At 38.4% G+C, this 16,767-nt stretch overlaps 1 protein-coding gene across 1 annotated transcript; it reads right to left on the bottom strand.

The window, feature by feature from the left end:
• Window positions 1–188: 188 nt before the first annotated feature.
• Window positions 189–10,555, bottom strand: erap2 (endoplasmic reticulum aminopeptidase 2). The gene is made up of 19 exons (XM_053610102.1): window positions 10,345–10,555; window positions 8,891–9,503; window positions 8,641–8,779; window positions 8,182–8,316; window positions 7,937–8,057; window positions 7,673–7,827; window positions 5,718–5,831; window positions 5,486–5,617; window positions 4,848–4,979; window positions 4,689–4,757; window positions 4,433–4,608; window positions 4,242–4,321; window positions 3,968–4,151; window positions 2,978–3,134; window positions 2,387–2,571; window positions 2,059–2,220; window positions 1,789–1,929; window positions 917–998; window positions 189–821 (listed from the first exon to the last, which is right to left on the bottom strand). The coding sequence occupies exons 2-19, from the start codon at window positions 9,412–9,414 to the stop codon at window positions 675–677; spliced, it is 2,835 nt and encodes a 944-aa protein (XP_053466077.1). The 5' UTR covers window positions 9,415–9,503; window positions 10,345–10,555; the 3' UTR covers window positions 189–674.
• Window positions 10,556–16,767: the final 6,212 nt, after the last annotated feature.

Here is a 16,767-nt window from a genome sequence, read left to right as displayed (position 1 = left end):
TTTTTAAATCCTCTCTGAATTTCATTCCAAAATAAATCTTGGATGCCGCTGAAGATCACATGTTAATTATAAAGATTCATAAGCAAGTCATTCAGAGTGGATTTTTAAGAACGTACATACATATAAGGAAGTGCAAGTGCTAACAACTGCTAACAGCACCGGAAAAGCAACTGCTTTTGTAGCCATTGTCTGACATGGTGTCATCTTTCAGAAAATAGTTTAGCTCCACATCGAGGCTAAAGGAACAAACATGCATTTTAGACATCTGTGTATTATTTCTTCATAGAGACCGCATAGGTCATACTTAAATTAGAAAACAAAAGCAGGCCACCCAGGAAGCCAGAATGATGACCCAGTTATTTAAGTTTCATTTTATTAAGGAATCAGAAACCAACAAACCATATTTAAGCCACAATATTTAACAATTCATTTTAGAAAACTTAAAGGAAATGGAACACCGATCATCACACAGGCAACATATTTCTGTTTCCCCATATTTCCATTTACCCTGAAATACAAAACAACTCAAACCATGCTTGTAGGTAAAACTTTCTCATCAGAGCTTTAAGTGCTGCATTCTGATATGAAATGTGCTTCTTTGCTTATAAAAAAAAAAGTAAGAGTGAAAATTTCTATTAATTCATCTGTATGTTTTTCCAATGCATGAGAACTTTCTAATTCAGTCTCTCCTGGAGCCACATCCTCAGAGTTTCTAAATTCCTCTCCAGCCACAGAATGTTTTTCTCCACGTTCTCCACAGCCACCTGAGTGACGCGGAGCTGAGACGACTGTTCCCGAATGGAACTGAAGAAATCCTTGATCTGGAAGAGTAAAGCATGCGTGTTTTGTGTAAGGGTTTCCACAGAACAGTGATAAAGATGCTGAATCATTTTAAAATAAACAAGATGAAACTCACATCAGTGAGCTCCTCTTTAGATGAAAACTGCCCGGTTGTACCTATGATTATATTTCTGATACAAAACGATCCAAGCTGAAATCTGCAAAGAAGGAAAGAATATATACTTTGTCTGGACATCTTATGTCATGCTTTCATTTGAAACCACCTGTTTCTTTGGAAACTCTATACTACACACAATTTTGACTGCTAACAGCTAAGTCACAGGGAGTTGTATGGCAAATACAACGATCAGCCATAACATTAAAACCACTCACAGGTGAAGTGAATAACATTGATTATCTCAATACAGTGGCACCTGTCAAGGGGTGGGATATATTAGGAAGGAAGTGAGCAGTCATGTCTAGAAGTTGATGTGTTGGAAGCAGGAAAAATGGGCAAGTGTAAGGATCTGAGCAACTTTAACGAGGGCCAAATTGTGTGGGCTCGACGACTGGATCGGAGGATCTCCAGAACGGCAGGTCTTTTGGGGTGTTTCTGGTATGCAGTGGTTAGTACCTACCAAAAGTGGTCTGAGGACAACCGGAGAACTGCTATAATAATAATACTAATAATAATATAACTTTTTTTTCAAATTTAACAAAGAAAACCTGTGTAATTGTTGATATGGTAAAGCTTTTTGTAACTTTCCTCTAACATTTGTGGAAGGTGTCTCAGGTGTTTTATAATGGCAATTTTTCCATCATGGGATAGTCTTCAGGACAGAGGACCTTGTACTTTATGCTTTCTCAGTAACATGACAAGCTATGGTTTTGTTTGTTTTATTTTTTAACTTCAAGAGGAAATGACTTCTCACAGATCCATTCTCACTCTTGTACCTGTATGAGCTTTACTTACTGATATAGTGATATACTGATATAAGCTGTACTTACTTTTCTACCAGTTTATGCCAGTTGCTCTTCACAAAATCCCAAGCTAGGAAATGACCTGCTGGATTTATGGCCACAGTGTATATTACTGTAGATAAATCCTGGGCTTTTATCACTGAGCCTTCCATTCCAAGCTCTAGCAACCTGAAATCAAATTCAGTTGTATTCATTATGTAAAACATTTAACAGTCTATCTGCATCAATCCAAAAATCTTTTAATGTTATCCTTCAAACTAAATTAAACAAAGTGCAATCGTGTAGATAATAATGTACCGTAGCAGCTTATTGGGATCCTTGTTGCTCGTCAGTGCTGAGAGGATTTTGCTTTTCTCTGCTGCACTTATGGAAAGCGCATACTTTTCCAGTAGGTAGTGCCAGCCGTTATTATCCTGAGCTCCGACTGTGTAGATGGTTTCAGCCACATCAGTGGGTAAGCTATAGACACCAATTCACACTCTGTAAACTATTCACAATCAACTCAGATGCACACAGTGCTGTTAGTATGGAATTTATGATCAATTACAAAATACACTGATCATGATTATCATCTGGCACGAACCAATAGCAAGTCAATAGAGTATGCTACAGTATATCAAATTACCTGATTGTTCCATTAGAGTGCATCCAGCTTTGGAAGAAATGTTTGGCCTTTTCCACACAGGGAGAGTAACCAAGATCACACGCCAGGGACAGAAGCTCTGAGCGCAGCCTCCTATCTGAGACCGTGCCCTCGTCACTCCAGGTCTGCTTGTCTATCACGTTTTTAAAATACTGAAGGATGTAGGTCTGTGGGACAAAAGCAATCACACACAAGGGGTCACTGTCTACTCACATAGCAAAATCTTTCAATCCAATCTGTGAAAAGAAGAGGCCTTAAGGCAAGATATTTGCAGTCTCACATGAAAAAAAAAAATCTGACAGCCTGTAATCCTCCTAAAAAAACAAAAACAAAACAGCCCTCTATCTGAGATGCAAAGGAGGAACACGGAGTATCAAATTAGATTGACTCGAATGTCCTGGAAATATCTTGTTGAGGGACGTCTGGCACATTACATTAATTCAGTTAAAGTCAAGGCAGAACCACTGATCACAAACTGACAGCATGGTCTGCTAGGAATACAGACGCAGTAGTGTGTTAGCAGCCAAATAAACAGGTTAACAAACATAAATCTGACATCTGATGGTGAAATACCTTGAGATTTTGGGTGACATCAGCTATATTTCTCTTCTCGATCATCTTGTAAAATGATTCTAAATATCCGATGCCTTGGAGGAGGGGAACATTGTGTGTCTCAGACTTTAAGTAGGTGATCAGGTCCAAAGCCCGGTTCAGTGTCAAGCGCCCTGCCCTGGAGAGATCAGGTATAAAGAACAAAAAAGTGTATAGAAAAGAAAACAGAACATATCGATACACATGTTCGCTTTACAATGCAGGGGTGTTCAAATGTTTCTTATCAGGTGTCGACAAATTTTTGTCGTATAGTGTATATTGTTTCAAATAATTCAAAAACTATTAAAATATGATAGTGCAGGTATTTGGTTAAATTAATAAATTAATTTAAAAGCAACACTGTATTACTTATATTTATGTGGAAATGGAAATGAGTGAGAAATCGATCAATTAATCACAATCACTTTAAATAATCCTGATCAACTCAAATAATTAAGATCAGGCAATTATGTAATAATTGTGACAGGGCTAATATGAGGCCTGATTGACTACCACAAATATACTATAGTTTTATTTTTTATTTAAATCATTTAAAAAAAAAAAAAATTAATCTAAGTGAATAACATACTAGGTTTTAATTAGAGAAACCTTTCTCTGAATAAAAAAAAAGTACTAAATATAAAATATATTAATCTTGCCAGTGTGCAGTTTATAGTCCTAAATAATTTAGATGTATAATTTATAGTTTATAATCCTAAATAATTAATATTCTGCAGAGGGGAAAGACTAGGACACAGGGAACTGATCCATTTTTTAGATTTATTTATTTATTTATTTTTTAAACTTAAGTACGACACCTGGTGTTCAAACCAGGAAATTCTTTTTGAGCTTGCTTAATAGCAAAGCAACTAACTTTTCTAAAATAGCTTGCAAACTGGTAGCAAAATGCTTTTACATACCATTTAAGATTTCTAACAGTTCATCAGTCTTCATACTGTGTTGATAACTTACGTGACCAGCTGAAAAGCATTGTGAATGAGGTTGGCTCTGTCCTTAAAGCTCACGGCACTGTGGTTTACTTGCAGAAGGTTGATTAATGCACTCCAACCCTCCGTGTCATAGTGGATAATGTAGTAGCCATTCATGTCTGTGTTAAACTTCACCCAGTCCACTTCCTGATCCAGGATCAGCATATCTGAGAAATTATTACACGTTTTATTAAATACGTAACTGCTTCCTTACCTGACTCTATGAGTTATATAAATTATCTTGTAGTAGTTCAGACCTGATTTTGTCTCTAATATATGCCTCATTTCTTCACTGGAATGGCTTGTTTTGTAGGTCAAAGGAATGTGCCACAGATAGCTGTTTAGGTGAAAGAATGAGAAATTATTCCGACTGAATAGAGCAAGCACGGAAAATATTCTGGACTCCTCCATTAATGTTTAAGCAAACATGAGGGCTTTTGGTAATCACCCAGCTTGCATTGAGTGCCACAGTGGGTCACTGGGATGGACCGTCTTTACGAATCTCTCCTGCTCAATGTAAAGCTTGGTCCCCCGTCGCTTCACCGTCACCAAAGGGATGCCCTTCTGTAGAGTCCACGTGTACATCATCTTCTTCAGGTCTATGTGCTCCCCTGCAAACAGATACTACAGAACAAGCAGTGAGTGACAAAAGCTCTAGTTGATCATTATTAATCGAAGACTCATACACGTGAAATGAATCATACAGCATTTTTGGAAGCCTGTCCTTCACTGTAGCAGTATTCTCCTAACATAAAATCCTCTTCGGAGCAGGTCTGTAGAGCAGAGAAATATGAAATACTTCACATTAGAACTGATTATTAATGCAGAATGCCATAATTCCATAAATGAGCAAAAGTTTTTACATTGACCAGGCTGTCCCATAGATCCTCATTTTTGGCATTCTTGTAACTGAACTTCCTCAGGTACCTGACTATGCCACTCTGGAACACATCGTCTGTCAGGAAATGCCTCAGCATGTGTAGAATGCATGCCCCCTAAACATTTAACACAAGTGGGTCCAATATAAATGAATTAATTGGAGGAAAACTTTGACTGACCTGTTTAGAACTGGATATTTTATGTCTTGTATCTGGATTGTATCATGATAAAAGTAATCATATACAATTAGACTATAGTCAAAGGTCTCTGGATGCCCAGACCGAAATCTAATTATACATCAGCTCATAACACGTGTTTTCGTTGATGATTGACGCATTAATAATAACAATTTTGTATGGTGTTTCTAATCTGGCGGTCACAGATCTTATAACAAAATTGTGTTTTTAAAATGTGGCTTGAGAGTGTATTTTACTCAGCACATCTGGTTAAATGCACCCCAGGCGTCTGGTTGTTCGAGTGACCAGATTAAAATCTGCTTTAAATGTGGGTTGGGGGATTCACACTTGAATTTTTTTGTGGGGAAATCCCGATATACAGTAGATACAATCCCAATACACAGGAAAATGATTCAAAGATGTCTTTGATACTGGTAGAAAATCACCTTGTCATAAGACACCGCATCAAACATCTCCTTTATCTGAGTGGGGTTCTCTGCAGAGGATGAGATTGCTCTGGATGAGTTGAGTGAATCTCGACCAATCGCTATAAAGCAGATGTCCAACAAGTAATCCTCCTGAAAGTCATGTCAAAAAGAACAAATGCTGGTGAAACATTTTCATTTGTGGCATAAGATAAATAATAATAAAAAAAAGACTTGAGGAATAAAAACATACTGCTTTCAGTTGTGGATACGTAGCCTCGACGGAAACAAACTCCATGTATTGTGCAAAGCCCTCGTTAAGCCATATGTCATTCCACCACTCCATAGTGACCAGGTTTCCAAACCACTAAAGAACAGTATTACACATTTCATAGACTCGGGATTATTCAGTTTACATCTTCACAGATGTAGTGTAAAATGTAAATAAAAACAGAATGCAATGATTTGCAAATCTCATAAACCCATATGTTGTTATAGAACATAATAGAACATAGAAAACATATCAAATGTTTAAACAGAGGAAATGTGCCATTTTAAGAAAAAAAATTAAGTAATTTTGAATTTGATGGCCGCAACATGTCTCAAAAAATTTGGGACGGGGCAACAACAGGCTGGAAAAGTAAGTGTTACTAAAAAGAAACAGCTGGAGGAACATTTTGTAACTAATTAGGTTAATTGGCAACAGGTCAGTAACATGATTGGGTATAAAAAGAGTATCTTAGAGAGGCAGAAATCTCAAGTAAAAATGGGATGGAATCTGGATGGAAGCATATGTTGCTCTAAAACCTGTATATACCTTTCAGCATTAATGTTGCCTTTCCAGATGTGCAAGCTGCTCATTCCATAGGCACTAATGCACTCTCATACCATCAGAGATGCAGGCTTTTGAACTGAGCGCTGATAAAAAGCCGGATGATCCCTCTCCTCTTTAGTCCTCTTTAGTTTAGAGGACGCGGTGTCCATGGTTTCCAAAAAGAATTTCAAATTTCGATTCGTCTGACCACAGAACAGTTTTCCACTTTGACTCAGTCCATTTTAAATGAGCTTTGGCCCAGAGAAGACAGCAGCGTTTCTGGATCATGTTCACATATGGCTTCTTCTTTGCATTATAGAGCTTTAACCAGCATTTGTGGATGGCACAGCGAACTGTGTTCACAGACAATGAGTTCTGGGGGTGTTTCTGAGCCCATGCAGTGACTTGCATTACAGAATCATGCCTGTATTTAATGCAGTGCCGCCTGAGGGCCCGAAGATCACAGGCTTGCAATATTGATTTTCACCCTTGTCCCTTGCACCCAGAAATATCTCCAGATTCTCAGAATCTTTTAATGATATTATGTACTATAGATGATGAGATATTCATAGTCTTTGCAATTTTACGTTTAGGAACATTATTCTGAAACTATTCCACAAATTGTAGATGAAGATTTTCGCAGATTGGTGAACCTCTGCCCATCTTTACTTCTGACAGACTCTGCCTCTCTAAGATACTCTTTTTATACCCAGTCATCTTACTGACCTGTTGCCAATTAACCTCCAGCTGTTTCTTTTTAGTAACACTTACTGTTCCAGCCTTTTATTGCCCCTGTCCCAACTTTTTTGAGATGTGTTGCGGCCATCAAATTCAAAATTACCTTATTTCTTTTCTTAAAAGGGTACATTTACTCAGTTTAAACTTTTGATATGTTTTCTGTGTTCTATTGTGAATAACATGGGAGTTTATGAGATTTGCAGATCATTGCATTCTGTTTTTACTTACATTTTACACAGCGTCCCAACAATTTTGGAATTGGGGTTGTATAAAGTAATGTATTTATTTCAGCATGTATTTATTTAAGAAGCATTAGTAAATCCTATTTCATAACAATGTTAAAAATGTCATCAAGAGATGCTCAGTTCAGTTTTTCCCAGTAACACTAGGATGTCCTTGTCAGGGTTGCGAGGTAGGTTTGATAGTCTCCTATGGAGAAGATTCCATGCCAGATAGAAAAGCAACTACACTGGGGGGAAAACATGAAATACGCGGACAAGGTCAACCAAATCATAATAATCCAGGTAAGTCCACCCATTCATGCAATTTTTTTCTGCACAGCAGAAAACTACTCAACCTGGCAACACTGTTCCTGGCCTACTTTTAGTGCCCATAGATCCTTTTTCACCAATTTGTGTCACACGTTCTTTGCTAACCTGATGTGCCAACTCATGTCCTATCACCAAAGTAACCCAGAGCTTGTCTGAGGTAGAGGAGACCTCTGGGTCATAGAGGAGAGATGTCTCTCTGTAGGTGGTCAGACCCCAGTTCTCCATCGCTCCAGACTGGAAATCTGGAATTGCTATCAAATCTGAAGGAACATAAGAGAACAATAAATGCAGTCCATGAACACATCATACTAAATTTAAAGGAAAGGGGGAAAACTACATTGGAATATGCACTGGGTTTACACTATTTACCTAGTTTGGGGAGTGGATAGTAGATATTGTAGTACGTCTCATAATATTCCAGAATTTTTATAGCAGCTTCAAGAGCATAGTGGGTTTGGTGCCACTTGTGTGGTGCGGCATAAACAGAAACCTAAGAAAGAACAACTTACAACATGAGTGCACTCATTCAATATGAACGATGTGCTGTAGTATGTCACGATATGAAAAAGTAGGGTGGCAAATCTAATAAACAACTGACAGCCAATCCGACTTACATCAATCCCTGTTGCAGTTCGCCCGCTGACAGACTTGAAGTCACAGACAATGAATGCCACGAGGTAAGTGCTCATCCGTACACTCGTTTCAAACCGATCCTCAAACAGCCCGCCATCTAATTTCACTGTCTGCTCCTACATCAGAGAAACTTTTTCAGCCTCAGCTTTAATTTTGATCATATTACGCAGATATTAAAGCAGCTGTAATAGTTTTTATAAACATTTCAGCTAAAATAATTTTGCATCCTGTCGACCATCACTAAAATAGATGGTCTGAGAAAAGTCTGGAAAAGTAGTCCACCAAATGAACTAAAAAGCACCAAAATGAACATTCTTGCCTGACCCCAAATTTTGGTGTTTGGTGGTGGAGAGTGCTGTCTAAGACACTGGTCCAAAATCTACCACAGCTTTTCAAAAGTGATTGTGAAGGCCATTGCATATGATTGCATATGATCTTACTATGGGCATGTTGGATAGCGCAATGTGTGAGGCTCCCCTTCTGATCTGTACAGAGTAGTTGGCTTTGAATATGGGCTCATCAAAACATGGAAAGGCCATCCGTGCAGAGGTCGGCTCAAAGTGAGTAGATACCAATACCCTGGATATAATCAAGCATAATGGACAGCAATCATGAAATTATTATTTTCTTCTACTAGATGTTCAACAGTTTCTTTTTCACACCAACCTAACATAAGATTGTCGCACAAACCTTGTTTCTCCTTCTTTGGTTTTGTAGGTACTTCTGTAAAGGCCATAGAAACCATCAACCAATGCTGCGCCAAATTCCAAATAAAGAAAGTACTTTTCTCCTGAGGACAGAATCTTAGGAGAGAAGATGGCGATCTGCTCGTGGGAAGGATACTCCAGAACAGGAAGCACTTTATCAGACAAGTGAGCCTCACTCTCATCCAGTACGGTAGCTGTAATGATCTCAAGGTTCTTGCTGTGCAGGACCACCCAGTTTGTGTTGTTCTTCACATCAATTTCAATCTTGACCGAACCGTTGAACCTCAGAGTGGTGAGATTGGGATGGATGAGCAGATGGTAATGAATGGGAATAATGTAATTCGGAAGGCGCAACTTGCTCCAGGGGAAAGGGAGGCCATTGGTCGCTACATGGAGGTTTTCAGCTGCAGCGTTGATGCATTCAGAGGACAGGCATGTACCAAGGAATGCCAATAAGGTGAAAGCAAAAAGTAAAAAATCCATTCTGGAAGTTTGAATGAAACACATGTACTCAAAGTTAGTAGTAGTAGTAGCACTTATTAGCTCCTCTCACATTTTTAACTTGATGCCTCCACAAGAATTGTATTCAGTTTAACCTGAAAGAACAAAGAACAGAAGGGTGTCAACTCCTTATATAAATAATGAAATAAAATTGTCTAACGAGTTTCTGCTTTAAACACAATGAACCCATTTCTTTCGAAGGCAATCTAAGGGGACTTTTGTTTAATAACTGGAAACTTAGCTAGCTACTTTTAAAAGATGCCTGTCTGACGTGATACAAACTGTTGTCAAGTCCAACATGGACAATCCCCTTTTTGGTGTATCGCACAAACAAATGAATTGGCCTTGCCATTCCAGTAGATTCGGAGGGCACTGTACAGTCTGTAGTTTACCTCGGCTCAACCTGAATGTCTGTGTTTTGAAGGCAGCCACGATTCCCTGATGTGCAGTGATAAAGAGACAGTTATAAAGCAGTTACATCTTCCCGACTTACCGGCACCTGTTGGTTACAAAAGCAACTCTGAATTAAACTTGACATTTAACAGGAAGGTAAGGAAAGGAGGCCAGTATACAGTATGGACCAGAAATACTGTCTCTGTTTCAATGCCAGTCCACACCAGCAGCTGTCTGACAAGGATGGCATGCTGGAAAGAATGTCCTGTACAACCAGGGCACATATTTTGTGTGCACAACAGCAGAGCACATGGACTGCAGCAGGCTTTAGTAGGATATAGTGGGATACAGGACGCAGAACATGAGTCTGTAATGTGACACTTTTACACGCCTCACATTTACACAGGCAGTTACAGTAAAGGACACTTCACACGTTTGTGTAATGGAAGCAAACTGCAATGTACACGGCCACTTAGACACATACGCAATATGCAAAACTCATAGAGGAATGTTTTAGGTTACAGAAACAAGTGATGAGTTTACCTGAGTTTCAGCCGCGTCATTGCGGCGCGCGAACCCGAGCTTTCATTTTCCCTTTCGTGTCGCCGTTGATGACCCACAATCCCCTGCGCGCGCAGCTGCTACTGGATTAGCGTAGCTCATCTCATCTCTCCTGTGCTACACTATTCAAACTGCTCACTCCTCTAACAGTGAAACACAGATATTCATTCTCTCTCTCTCTCTCTCTATGTGTGTATGTGTGTGTGTGTGTGTGTGTGTGTGTGTGTGTGTGTGCGCGCCACGATAATAGGCTGTATCTTTTTATGTCACGCTTGCCTCAAAGTCTTTTAAAAACACTCAGGTGCCATTATTATTATTAGGGGCGTGGCCACTAGAACGTGCTGACCGGGGGCGTGGCCTAGGATAGGCGTCTAATAAAAGAGTTCTCAGATTTTCATAACAGCCGGCTACATACATGGAGAAAACCCATATCATGCAGCGAATTAAATCCCCACTATCCTTATCAAACTACACAGAAGTGAACGGTGGTGATGAATTATGTACTCGTTTGACCAGCAGCAACTTTCAGTCAAATTTTATTCTGGAATGAAGTTGGCTCGACGTTGGACGTTTGATATTCGAACATGTGCGGAAATTAAGGGACCGTCTCTAAAGTTACATAAGACATTGTTATACACGTTTCTAACTTCAATAGCATTTGAAGGGAATGACTTACAGTCATATAACCAACTGCAAAGTGTTCATCTAGGTGTCAGGTACACACCTTTTAGATTTTTTGATATTTAACAAAATAAGCTATTAAATCATGTGTAAATTTGATATGAATTTCACTACAGAATGGGCCCATACACAAAATATGCCATTATTATTATTGAGCTTTATTATATAAAGCTCAATAGCATTTGAAGGGAATGACTTACAGTCAGACAACCAACTGTGTTCAACAATGTCGTGTGCAACTTTAGAGACGGTCCCTTAATTTCCACATATCTGCGAATATCAAACGTTCAACAGCAAGCCAAGTTTATGCCAGTAATATTTTATTTCAAAATGTAATAGTTGTCTGAGGGCGCACGGTGGCTTAGTGGTTAGCATGGTCGCCTCACACCTCCAGGGTCTGGGGTTTGAGTCCCGCTGGGGCCGTGTGTGCGGAGTTTGCATGTTCTCCCCGTGCTGCCAGGGTTTCCTCCCCCAGTCCAAAGACATGCATGGTAGGCTGATTGGCGTGTACAAAGTGTCCGTAGTGTATGAATGGGGGTGTGTGTGTGTCCCTGCGATGGACTGGCACCCTGTCAAGGGTGTACCCCGCCTTGTGCCTGATGCTCCCTGGGATAGGCTCCAGGTTCCCTGTGCCCCTGAGAAGGATAAAGCGGAAGAAGATGGATGGATGGGTAGTTGTCTGAGGTGGGACTCGAACCGAGGTCGTCTTGTTGGACTTGGTGTCAACTGAATTTTACATTAAAAATCCCTTTTTCTGAGGGAAAATACGAAACATATGACTATAAATCACTTGTTTCTGTTTATTTCCCCTCATTTTTCCTCTTTGCCCCACTCAAACAGACTATTGTTGCCCAGCTTCGATCAAAGGAGCGAGTCTGTGAGGGGGAGGTCTTTCATGTGATACGATATGACTTCGGTTCTTAAGGCAGCAATTCGATATTATGTTATACTGAATATCAGCACTGCTATGATGCAGCTGTTGGTGATCACAGCCGTGCTGATATTCAGTATAACAACATAACTGCAAGTGTAATATCGCTTTTATACAACAGTTCTGTAAACAAGAAATGAATATGGAGTAATTGACATTTCAGACGAATTTTTTTTGCTGTTTATATTTTGTTTATTTATTTTGTTCCTTCAGCAAAAATAGTTCCTAGAGAAGCCACAGCTTGATAGAGTGTTGTGTGTTTCCAGGGTAACACAGACTGACTGACAGGATGTAGTAAGTGTCGTAACTATTCCAATCTATTGAACTCTTGCTAGCATTGGAATTTTACGTAACAGACACAGGCAAGCGGAGTCATACAAAGAGTGAAATGTCATACTAAATATCAGAAGTCTTGGAACACTGCTTGTCCAATCAAATTAGTGAACTAAGTGTTGTATCATTAAATATAAGCAGTATCGCATGAGCAAGAGTGCTGTTATACAGTAGGATTGCGAGCGCGATATTGCTTTTGTACAACAATTTCGTCCAGTCATATTGGTGGACTGGAACTAATTGTTGTATAATTGATGGTACCACTGTTTCAGCTACAGTACGATTCAGATTCATAAGGTAACTATTCCAAATTGTTTGAACATACAGCTAAATCTTCTACAATACAATAAGATTGAAATACGATTCAATCGATTTAGTAGCCTCTGTTCAATATGTGACCAACTTTTTTCAGAGTCAAAGTTCATTAATATGAAAGAATTATTCTTTTCCGACATTAATCATGTGGCCTGTCGGTCAAATTTGCTTGTGGATACATTCACCTCAGTCTGCTTCCTTGTTTAGACAGGGTATTGTCACAGCCAAAGTGTAAAAAAAAATAAAAAATAATAAATAAATATAAAATATTCTTTGAAAGCAAACGTTAGGTTACATATGATGGCTAACAGTTCAGGAATGCAGAAGCAGATGTAGAAAATTCGTTAGTTTTATTGTCAAAACCTACCATTGTTAGTGGTTGACCACAAACCAAAAACAGGTGTGATCCACAGACCTGCAGAAAGACAGTGAATCATTTACTTTTACACACATGTGAATGTTCTGTCATGTCAGAAAATGCATTCAGCTTGAAGGTTTTACTATTAGATCAATAAATAATAGCCTATTGTACAGTGGTGTTTAGTATGTACTGTCCCAACCCATTTATGGTTATTTTTCTGATTGTGTGTGTATATATGGTTTTATGATTGTATGTATGGTTGTATATCATGCAGTTGCATTTCAACATTTAGTCCTATAATTCCCAGCAGGATTTGGGACCAATATAACCTTAAGTAAAGAAGACAACATGTATCTGTGTCCTTTAGCCAAAACATGTCCATGTCTATGCAGAGAGGAAAGAACAGCGCAGTAGAAAGAAGGAATCCAAGGTGGGTGTGAAGTCACATGACTGAAAGTTGATAATCCTCTGTGTGGCTCTGAAGAGCTCAGAGAAACACTCCAGTCAGCATCATGTTCTTCAGCCTACTTGTCATCCAGCTCCTAACAAGTAAGTAAGAGACATTTATGGAGTACCTGGTATCCTTATATATATATATATATATATATATATATATATATATATATATATATATATATATATATATATATATATATATATATACTTCAGTCTTGGGTTGTTGGTGTGCCAATGCTATATTGATTCTTGGATGTTCATTGGGTTTATGATATCTATTTGACAGTGTATAACATGGTGAATGTAAAGGCCGCCCCCTTTTCCACATCACCCTTTTTCCACATCCCGCTGGACCATGGAGGTTTGACCATCCTGGTCTGTGTGGTCAATGATGTCCTACACAGGGAAGGAGGGATGGCCTGGCTTTCCAAAAGTACCAGCAGCTCAAACCCTGCCTTATATAACATACTAGGAAAAGAAGATGCTCAGAATGCAGTGTCTGTTCGATCACTAGTTTCTACAGAATGGGACACGTACACCTGCTTCATCAGTCACAGAAGCACGATTCACGTCAAGGCTGGACACTACTACGGATTGCGAAAGAGCAGAATAGGTAAATCAACAGCTCATCATCTGAAATTGTGTCCAATTGCTGTGAGTATGTTTCATCCTTGACTTTAACATATCTGGGTCACCCATTCATTATAAACGCTGACTTTTGGCAATGTTCAAATACATTATGCAATGAATTTGTTGATTATTAGTGTTTTTTTCCCTGTTAGATTTTGATAATGGCAACATGGAACACACATGTTCTGAGTACCAAAGTTTTTCCAACGGTTAGTCATATATTTGCAGTCATACTGTATATTTAGTATTTTTCTATGAGCCAGTTTTAAGAAGGGGTCAAAGTAACCAGAGTTTTTCTTTTTCTCCTTCCACCAGCTATCCGAGCACACACTCTCCTTCTGGTCATTCAATGTCTTAGGATTCTCCTTGTAAAGATCACAGTCTTCAATGTCTTGATGACAGCACAAGCTATAATAAAATGGTAAACGCTCCATTATAATCTACTTCTCTACTGTAAATAGGATGTAACTCTTTAATTATGTACTTATTGTTTTTTTTAATTATTATTATTTATGCTCAGTAATTTTTCTTGCCTCTGTCAGAATGTCATGTAGTGCTGAATGAAGAACTGAGCTCCATAGAAAGATTGTAGAAGACCTATTCCACTTGGATGCAGCTCACTCCTGGCAAATTACAGCCATCAGTGTGTAGGAGCTGAGCGTTTTGAATGTTGGGCTTGTTCTCAGGCCTTGCCATCAGATAATGAAACCAAGCTGTCTGATGCAAACACAGGTGCTACATTTTGTGGTGTGAGAGCAAGGAGTTATCTGATTACAAATAAACCTCAAGCTATGAAGAACAGGTGAAGAGCACTAAACAGCGTTGAATAGCAGTCTGTTCAATTACCTCTCATTCAAGGGAATGTCAAGCTCATATTCTGAGTAATGATTAAAAAAAAAACAAACCCAAACACTGTGACTATTGTGCAAGTTTTGTGAGCATGTTCAATTTTGTACATTTAATGGATGTTCTTTCATCACTCATAATATAAATCATATGGCTGTTAGACATGAATGTGTATGGTTTAGTTATTAATAACACAGTAAGTAATAATACATGTGAGGAAAACCAGTCTCTTCTCTGTGGCTGAAGTTTGGAAAACAGCCAAAAAATTATGACTTATCAATCAATATTTAAATATATTTACCAAGAAATTTTTTATTTATTTAACTTACTTAATAACCTCACTGACACAGATCACATCATGATGTGGATGATGATGATAATCAGCGAGAACTCTTTACCTAGTAAACGTATCATTCTTAAATATTTGGGAGTAACACAGTTTGTCCATAAGTAGATTAGGTAATAAACGTAGAGGTAGGTGGGGCATCTTTCAGTCGAATTTGAATGAAAACCTTTCTCTGTTTTCACTTTTGGGGAACTTTAAAAGGGTTTTAAAGTAAACCCTTTACTTTTCTTTAAAATGTTAGAGCTTTAATGATTGAGATACATGTGAACGAGAAACATATTTCAGACCTGCGGTTTTGGTAGCTATATATATTTTAGAAAATGTCCAAATTTGACCATATAAAGGGTTTTCCCTGTCCTCCACGCAAATAACAATAACGTCATTTTTGTAAGATGTGTCATTACCACTATAATACAGAACAGAGAAGCAGTACAAATCAATAACCACTCAAAGCCTATAAAATGTATGTATTTTCTTTTAATGTTTTTAAATAAAACACATTTTTTTCTCCTTGTTTTCAGTCAACGCATCCAGAACATTACTAAAACACTGATGTAACAACGGTGGTCCACTAGGTGGCAGTACAATCACGTCTGAAATGTTTTTTTTTTTTTTCCTCCAAACAGCAAGAATATGGACCTTCTCTAACAATACACTATATTTCATAAATAATTTAAGTATAAACATTGAGCAGTCACTCTTCACAAAAACAGATTTCACTCAAAAAAAAAAAATCACAAGATCAAACGCAACAAAGCAAAAACACAGGATGAAGGCTTATCTTTGCAGTTAATTGCACTCAGATGCTTTGCTCTGGTCTTTTCTATTATATGGCAAAATAAAGCCTATCTAGGATTTGGCCAATCAATAATCATCAAGGATTTGGCCAATCACAGAAAATCCCAGTGTTCCAAATAAAATCTAGTCACAGTATGTTAGCAGCTCTTCAGCACTGGCAGTAGTTGCAAACAAACGAATGTACAATTGTGAGTCTACAGTAGCAAGTCTTTTTTAGGATGGGAGTGTTGATTCATTTAGGATGCGCTGTAAGGCAATCAGCGTAAAGAATAAGCATTGCTGGCATAGTCAGTTAAATGTAAATCCTAAGCAGAGTGAGCTTTGTTACAGAAAAAAACCTTCAGCTTTGTTAAAAAGAGACCAAAAAAGCATCTTCCGGGGAGAAAAAAAGCCTGCTTTCTTAGATGCTCGCCTATAAATCCTGGCAAAGAAGGTTTTACACCAGTTGTGTTCCTGCATGACATCAGTACGCAAAGCATACTGTAATGTCACGAGCTTCACACGTGAATTAGGAAACGCCAATAATGTCCGCAATCACAGTGACTATACTTTATGGCAAAATTCATTACTTCGTATGAAGAATAGCAGAATGACACAAAATCTTTGGTTGGAGAACATTATACTGAACAATAGATTTGCTGTAATTGATGGTCTACCTTGTTTGGCAATAAAGACACTAAAGAAAAGGTCATGAGCCAAGAGTGGCTC

Source organism: Ictalurus furcatus, chromosome 22 (assembly GCF_023375685.1).
Source record: "Ictalurus furcatus strain D&B chromosome 22, Billie_1.0, whole genome shotgun sequence".
Lineage (NCBI taxonomy): Eukaryota > Metazoa > Chordata > Actinopteri > Siluriformes > Ictaluridae > Ictalurus > Ictalurus furcatus.
The sequence above is the reverse complement of the archived record's forward strand: the minus strand, read 5'-3'. Positions and strand labels throughout refer to the sequence as shown.

Excerpts from the sequence above, each read along its gene's own strand:
- erap2 (XM_053610102.1), bottom strand. The coding sequence starts at position 9,414 with ATGTGTTTCATTCAAACTTCCAGAATGGATTTTTTACTTTTTGCTTTC. Across the intron at positions 5,618-5,717 it reads CGTATCCACAACTGAAAGCA|GAGGATTACTTGTTGGACAT; the intron begins GTATGTTTTTAT and ends CATGACTTTCAG. Across the intron at positions 999-1,788 it reads TGGCATAAACTGGTAGAAAA|ATTTCAGCTTGGATCGTTTT; the intron begins GTAAGTACAGCT and ends CCTTCTTTGCAG.